Genomic DNA, 8,623 nt, shown 5'->3' with positions numbered 1-8,623 from the left:
TGGTTACACAGACAAGAACCTCCACACAGGGATATTCATAAAAAAAGACTCCAGGGAGCGATGCATGAAAAGACGAAATGCAAACATCGTCAGACGTTACCATCCTGCCCTGGTCAGGGCTGGAGAGACTGTTTGCTTTTAGGATTTCATTTACGCCCACTTTTATCAATAAAGTTGCATAATGTTTAGAGTCCATTCAGACTAGTGCAACTTGTCAGGCGACTTGGTCGTCTGACAAGTTGCGGTCGGTCGCTCGCCATTGAGTAGTACAGGACACGTTCTAATAGGAGCGACACAAGTCGCTCCGACTTAGAAAAAGGGTCCTGTACTACTTTGGGGCGACCTGGAGGCGACTTGCATTGACTTCAATGATATGAAGTCCGTGCAAGTCGCGCCGACTGTGCACCGCGACTTCACAGGTCGCCCCACAAAGTCGCGTCGCGCCAGTCTGAATGGGCTGTTATTATAGGACGGCGTGTCCCTGTGCCACGGTTTTTGTGTTTGACGATTATGCTTGGAGCTCCTGCTCTGTATTGCTTCTCCATAGCTACAGAATAGATTATCTCTGTTTATGCACACGACTAACTCTGCCTTACATTCTATTATCATTCTTTTTTTTTTCTCAGTATTTCTCCATTACCTTTTTTCTTTTTACCTGAGCACCATAAAATAATAACTTTATAAAACAGAATAACGCAGAGGACAGAAATAACTTCTTGTTGAAGAATGCGGAATCATTATTCAGCTTTATCCAGTATTTGATTCTCCCTGACCCCCCCCCCCCCCCCCCCCGACTCTGCAGTCAGGTTTGTTCACATTCCTGCATCTCCCGCTCTTCCTGGTTATTCAGTCTCACGGTTTATGAAAGTTCAGGTGATCAGGAAGTAAGCTTTGAGAAAAAAAAAAAAAGAGACAATTGTACAGACGGGAGTCAGTGCAGGGAACAGACACCATGTGGATCAGACCTTCGGAATGGTAATTACCCAACATCTGGACTTGTGAGGTTGGTACAGATCTGAAGACCAGATGGAGGACTTCTTTAGGAAGCACTTGAGCTGCATGGTGTGCATGTGGGATAAGATTTGGCCTCCCCCAGAGCCAATCAGGCACCAATCAGAAGCCAATCATAATGTGACGAGCACCTGTCCCAAGATGGACATGGTGACCACCCTCTATGACTTTGAAGCCAGGACCACTGATGAGCTGACGGTAAAAGTTGGAGAAGAGCTCTGTAAAGTGGGAGATGAAGGGGATTATATTATGGTCAGGAAGTTGACGGGAACTTTGGAAATGGGACTTGTGCCAGCCAATTATGTGATGCCGTTGGCGTTCTCCAATGATGCCACCATGACTGACTCCCCAACAGTTTTCACCATGCCTAGTCCAAGCTTGGCTCGTCGTCAAAACAGCGCAAATTTCAGCAATGAGCCGTAAGTACTAGTTTGGGTGAATTTAAAAAAATAGAGGACCTGGAAATCTAAAACTAGCAAAAAGAAAGACTTAGATTAATACTATTTACAATTTGGTTCCTACCCCTGTAAATTGAAGTATAGGAGCAACATATGTAATACCCTGGAGACTGGATACTGTGATTTACTGCAACACTCATAAAACAAGTCCAGATGTTTCAGGGGGTCTTATAATGGCCTTTCTTGTACAGTACGTCCAGGGCTTTTTTTCAGCAGGAACGTGGGGGAACGCAGTTCCGGCACCTCCAGAACTGAATGTATGTATGTAATGTATGTTGCTGGGGGTCAGTTGTTGCTGGGAGGGAGGTACTTTAGAGGAAGGGGTCTATTGATGCTGGCTACTGAGGAAACTTTTGTTGCTGGAAGGGATCTATTGTTGCTGGGGGTGAATCTTATGTTGCAGGGGGTCAATTGATGCTGGGAGGGATGTACTGTTGAGGGAAGGGTCTTTGTTGCTGGCTACTGGAGGGTCTATTAATGTTGGCTGTTGGGAGTCTATTGTTGCTGGGGTGGATATTTTGTTGTTGGAGTGTCCATTGTTGCTAGATCTATTTTACTGTCTTTCTTGTTATCATTAACAAATTCTATACCAAATACTTAGCACCACAAAATAATACTTGGGTTTGTATTCTCTAAAAGAGGCGGTATTGGGAGGTGGGTAAGGGGTGGAACCAAGGAACGGTTCTTGGAGGTGGGTAAGGGGCAGAGGCGAAGGGTGACTTAAAAGAGAAGAGTTCCTGAACCTATTCTCTGAGAAAAAAAGCCCTGAGTACGTCAACTGTGAGACCACTACCAGCTCTTCATAGACAGTTGATTCCCTATTAGGCTTTCAGTGAGCCTTTGAAGTCCGCCTATCTCATCCATAAGTGTTCAGCATGTGGCCAAAGTCCCAAGTCCTGAAGAGGGGGGCATTATAAGACCCCCGAACTGCATTGGCATGTTTGATGAACATCTGAGTAAATAAAAACTAAAACTCTTTAGTACCCCATTTACAAACTATTCAGGCACCCCTACACTCTGACATACAACTTTAGGTCATCAAGGCCACTTTTGTTCACACTGATCCACAATGGTCACCAATCCTGACATGATCCAGTGTGGCTAAAAACACCACAACAAACAGTCGTACCTGTACATGACATTGTTGCCTGTCTTTAATGAGTTTAAAGACAAAGGTAATTGGGACTTCCCCAGGGCAACTATAGGCAACATTGTCTAACAGAGAAAAAGAATTCCCAAAATTAAAACCAGATCGGTTTACTGGAACTGAATATTGCCAGACTCTCCTTTGTGGTTCTAATCTCAATACTAATGGAAGTTAATCAATTATATATATATTTTTTTTTTTTTTTAACTAGATGAAATTCCTAACTGAATCCCATTTTGTTTGGCAAAGCACTGGGTATAATAATCAATAGCTATTTAAAAAAAAAAAAAAAATACACCTTGTACTTTAACCATTTTAGCCCCAGAAGGTTTACCCCCCTTAATGACCAGGCCATTTTTTACGATAGGCACTGCGTTAGTGTAACTGACAATTGCACAGACGTGTGACGCTGTACCCAAATAAAATTGATGTCCTTTTTTTCCCACAAATAGAGCTTCCTTTTGGTGGTAAATGATCATGTCTGCCGTTTTTGTTTTTTGCACTATAAACAAAAAAAAGACTGTCAGTTTTGAGAAAAAAATAATTTTTTTTTACTTTATGCTATAAAACACATCCAATAAAAAAAAAAAAAATAAATCGAATTTATTCATCAATTTAGGCCAACATGTATTCTGCTAAAAAAAAAATCCCAATAAGGGTATATTGATTGGTTTGCGCAATAGTTATCACGTCTACAAACCATAGAATAGATTTATGGATTTTCTATTTTTTTTTACTAGTAATGGCTGTAATCAGTGATTTTTAGCGGGACTCCGACAATGCAGCGGCCAAATCTTACACTAAGTGACTTTTTTTGGGGGACCAGTGACACCAATACAGGGAGAAGTGCTAAAAGAAATGCACTAAATGTGCAATCTTCATAAACATAAATGGATGCACTAAGTGTAAACCACAGTAGTCCAGAGATTCCAATGAGAAACCAAGAAATAAGTGCAAATATAGATCAATATAGTCCAATAAGATACATTAAAATTGCAAACAAATTTTGTTCCTCCGTGTGCAAGGAAGATCCCAAACAATCCACCAAGTGAAACAACACCTAGTGAGTGCAATGGCCGCTCACCTCACTGAGGATGGATAACACTTTAAAATTAATCCAACAGGAGCATAGATGGAATCCTCCTCATTGATGATAGTAGGCTTATGGTGGGGATAATAGCCTCCATACAATCCATTCCCAAGTATTAATAGGTGATCCACAGCAGCTCATAAAAAAAGCACAATAGGGGCTCCATAGTGAAGTAAGTTTAAAATGGTAGCTTTAATAAAATATATCACTTACATTGAAATTCACAAAAATATGTAGCGAAGAGACCAACGGGGTCACCGAACAGCGTCTGGCTTCGATAGCATGTACTTCCGGTTTCTGCCGAAAACCAGAAGTGACATCACCCGGCTCCTTTCCAACGCGTTGCGTCACAAATTACATGACTTTATCAAGGGTAAAACCCTTTACCCCCGATAGAGTCACGTCATTTGTGACGCAAAGCGTCGGGAGGAGCTGGGAGACGTCACTTCCGGTTTTTAGCCGAAACCAGAAGTACCTACTATCGAAGCCAGACGCCGTTCGGAGACCCCGCTGGTCTCTTCTCTACATATTATGTAGAACCTTAGTTACAAGGAACAACTTAAAGCGGAGTTCCACCCTAAATTTATACTTACCTCCATCTTCTTGCTCCGGGTCACCTGAAAAACAAATGGATAATCGCAATTTATTTTTTTTTTTTACTTACCTTGTATAGAAGAAAATATACTTACCTTACTTCCTTCTTCCTCCCCTCGGCGGCCACGGCGATTCATCCCTTCCTGGCTTTGCAATGATTCCTGGGAGCTGAACGTCATCGCTCCCAGGAATCAATGCGCCTGCACCGGCCCCGATGTCAGTTCCAGTGCGCGCGCGTCATTCCCTTCTAAACAGCTTCTGGGCATGCCCAGAAGCTGTGGAGGGATGACGCACGCGCACCGGAAGTGACGGCGGGGCCGGTGCAGTGCATCGCGGGACCGAAGAAGACGGAAGAGGACGCAGAAGAGGATCGCGCTGGCTTCAAGCTGCCCACACCTGAGATGGCAGCGCTGGACAATACTATTTCAAGGTAAGTATTTCTCCTAAAAGGTAAGTGCAACCCGGGACAGATCAGAGGCTAGCCAATGTGGAATGCACTAGCCCTGACTGTCTCAGGGGTATTTTTATTAAAAAAGTATTCCCAGGGTGGAACTCCACTTTAACGCTTAGGAGGAGATATGATTGCAATATACAAATATCTAAATGGCGATCCAAACATAGGAAAAAGACTATTCAGTCTCAGGTCACTTAAAGTGTTACTAAACCCAGGACCTGCATTCACTATATCTGCCCCCCCCCCCCCCCCCCCCAGTACACACAACATAGAAATGCAATTATTTTAGTAAATATAAACTGCTAAATACCTTTTCTCATCCGCAGTATATAGCAGTCTTGTGATTTCTTGTGAGTGTCCAGCCAAGCACTGGGTAAAGCTTGTAGGAGAAGTTTTCTGACTGTGCTATTAGATTGCAAGACCCCTGACCCTCTTCCTGGACAGTGCTGGTTGGCCCTGCGCTGATCACATGCACCCTCCCAAGAAAAAAAAAAAAACTCTCTAGCAATACACACCAATCTGTGGATGTGCAGCTTGTCCCCTGGCTCTGTAAATATCAGGATTTATATTGGAGTCAGTAGACCTTTCTTGTGGTGGTATTTGATACCTCTGCAGTTTATATTTTGTGCGCTTTTTAAAAAAAAAAAAAAAACACACAATTTAAAAAAAATAAAATAAATAATCTAATATTTTTTACTTTCTGCTATTAAACCCATCCGAAAAATATATATATATAAAAAAAAAAATTTAATTTCTTCATCAATTTAGGCCAATATGTATTTTGCTACATATATTTTTGGTAAAAAAAAAAAATCCCAATAAGCGTATATTGATTGGTTTGCACAAAAGTTATAGCGTCAACAAACTATGGGATATATTTATGGAATTTTTTTATAAATATATTTTTTTTACTAGTAATGATGGTGATCAGCGACTTATAGTGGGACTGCAATATTACGGCGGACAAATTGGACACTGGCACTTTTTTTGGGAACCAGTGACATTATTACAGTGATCAGTGTTAAAGATATGCACTGTCACTGTACTAACGTCACTGGCTGGAAAGGGGTTAACATTAGGACCGATCAAAGGTTAACTGTGTGCCTAACTGGTGTTTTACTGTAGTGTTGGAGTTTCTTTTACTAGAGGAGGGCATAATTCCGTGTCCCTGCTTTGCAGGAACACAGGATCAATGCCTTTCTTATTAATAATATGGCAACCTGCCTTGTTTATGTAGGCAGATCGCCATTTTGCCTGTGTACCGAACGATCAGCAGGTGGGGGCTGACATCGGGTGCACGGGGCCCGCTGATCAGATCCTGCTGTGTAGAATCAAAGCGGGAGCGAGTCGCCGCCGGCCCGCAGTCATTTCCTATACCCAGCCAGAAGTGCAGAATCATGTATATATACACATGATCCTGCACAGCGCGGCCGCCCTGTAGCAGTAAAACTGCTATAGGACGGTCGGCAAGTGGTTAATCACAAACTGTGTAGGGGATTCTTTACTGTTAGAGTAGTAAGGATGTGGAACTCCCTTCCACAATTGGTGGTGTCAGCTGAGAGTGTCGATATGTTCAAAAAGGTCTGGGCATCTTAGAGAATGCAATATACATGGATATGGAAATTAGTAAAGACTTAACCACTTCCATACCGCCGGCCGTCATATGAGGTCCTTAGGTTTGAGTGGGTATATTGGAATGATGGTTGCAGCTTCAGGCATCATTCAGACATCTCTTTTTTCTGCCGGCAATTCCCTGCATAGTCAAAACAATCATATCGGCTGTTCAGGCACTTAATTGTTTTTACAGGCGGTGGGAGGGGACGTCCCCCTTCTCCCGCCACCCTAAGGTGCTACTACCGACTCGTCAGTGCGATCGGTGAGCTGGAGAAGGAATCTGCCGGCAGCTGAAGTTTACCATAGAGCTGACCGAGGACCAGATGGTGCCCGGTCATCTCTTTGACCTTAGGAGGTCGGGTGTGACTGACGGCAATGTAAACACTGCCGTTTTTTTTTTTTTTAATCTCAGGCTTTTCAGCCTAGAGGCGAGATGTGGAGTCTTATACACCCCAAATATCGCTGTAAAGAATACCTGTCATGCCCTATTCCTATTACAATTTCTTGTAATAGGAATAAAAATTATAAAAAAAAAATAACAAAAAATTAAAGGGAAAGTGTAAAAGCAAAAAAAAAAATTAAAATTAAATAATTTGGCTCCATTCCACAAGTGTGTGCAATTTTAAAGTGTGACATGTTGGGTATCTATTTATTTGGTGTAACATCATCTGTCATATTATACAAAGAAAAAAAAAAAAAAAAATTGGGCTAACTTTACGTTTTTTTTTTTTTTTTTTTTTTTTTTAATGTGTGTTTGAAAAATTGCAATAAACAACTGCATTGACCACCATTTTATTTCCTAGGGTCTCTGCTACATATATATATATATATATATTATATTACAGTATATACTCAAATATAAGCTCAGTTTTTCAGCAGATTTTTTTTGTGCTGAAAATGTCCCCCTCGGCTTATACTCGAGTCAAAAAAAAAATGTCCCCCTGGCCGGCCCGACATGCTTTAGATTTAAAAATGGCGCCGCCCGGCGCCGACACGTCATTGCGCAATGACGTGTCGGCGCCGTTTTTTAATTTAAGGCGCCTCTGGAAAAGGTAGGTGAAACACAGCCGTACTACCTGCTATTATGCGGGGCTGCGGGGATACTACAAGGGATGCAGTGCTGCGGGCATGGTACACCTGTACCATGCCCGCAGCACTGCATCTCCTGTAGTATGCCCGCAGCCCCGCATTCTCCTGTGAAATGCTTGCAGCCCTGCATTCTCCTGTAGCATGCCCGCAGCACTGCATTCTCCTGTACCATGCCTGCAGCCCTGCATTCTCTTGTACTATGCCCACAGCCCTGCATTCTCCTGTACTATGCCCACAGCCCTGCATTCTCCTGTACCATGCCCGCAGCACTGCATTCTCCTGTACCATGCCCGCCACCCTGCATTCTCCTGTACCATGCCCACAGCCCTGCATTCTCCTGTACCATGCCCGCAGCCCTGCATTCTCCTGTACCATGGCCGCAGCCCTGCATTCTCCTGTACCATGGCCGCCACCCTGCATTCTCCTGTACCATGCCCGCCACCCTGCATTCTCCTGTACCATGCCCACCACCCTGCATTCTCCTGTACCATGCCCGCCACCCTGCATTCTCCTGTACCATGCCCGCCACCCTGCATTCTCCTGTATCATGCCCACCGCCCTGCATTCTCACCCTAGGCTTATACTCGAGTCAATCATTTTTCCCATTTTTTTTTGGGTAAAATTAGGGGCCTTGGCTTATACAGTATACATATATATATATATATATATATATATATATATATATATATATATATATGTGTTTTGGGGTTCTAAGTAATTTTCTAGCAAAAAAAAAATGCTTTTTACATGTAGATTGCTAAAATTGGCCCGGTATGGAAGCGGGTAATATATCCACACAGGTTGAACTGGATGGACTGAGGTCTTTATTCAACCTTACCAACTATGATTACTTTTTAACTGAAGTGAATGGGCAATTGGTTGTGCAAAGCTTTCATTGCTTGAGCCAAGAAACCAAAATGTTGAGAAACACTTCAGAACACCTAATTCTGAAATCAATGATGACTTTCCACCATAGTATAAGTTATGAAATCGGAAACTGCAACAGTTAAAAACTTTGTCTATTACATGGCAAATAATGTTTACCAGGCCTGAGAAAAGCATGGCCACAACTATGGCCTCTTCTTATATCTCAGATAATATAATAAAGGAAATAAACATTCAGTGAGATGATTTAAGAAGGATCTGACAATTCACTCTTTAAGAAC

At 42.5% G+C, this 8,623-nt stretch overlaps 1 protein-coding gene across 1 annotated transcript in view; it reads left to right on the top strand.

Moving 5' to 3' along the window:
* The first annotated feature begins 934 nt into the window (after positions 1 to 934).
* Positions 935 to 8,623, top strand: part of LOC309566454 (tyrosine-protein kinase Srms-like) — a 56,729-nt gene continuing 49,040 nt past the window's right edge. The window contains exon 1 of the mRNA XM_082271601.1: positions 935 to 1,430. Coding sequence (XP_082127727.1) covers positions 1,027 to 1,430 — 404 coding nt within the window. The 5' untranslated portion in view covers positions 935 to 1,026. The remainder of the gene's footprint in view (positions 1,431 to 8,623) is intronic.

Source organism: Pelophylax lessonae, assembly GCF_965119305.1.
Source record: "Pelophylax lessonae genome assembly, chromosome: 11".
In the NCBI taxonomy this organism is placed as follows: Eukaryota; Metazoa; Chordata; class Amphibia; order Anura; family Ranidae; genus Pelophylax; species Pelophylax lessonae.
The sequence above is the reverse complement of the archived record's forward strand: the minus strand, read 5'-3'. Positions and strand labels throughout refer to the sequence as shown.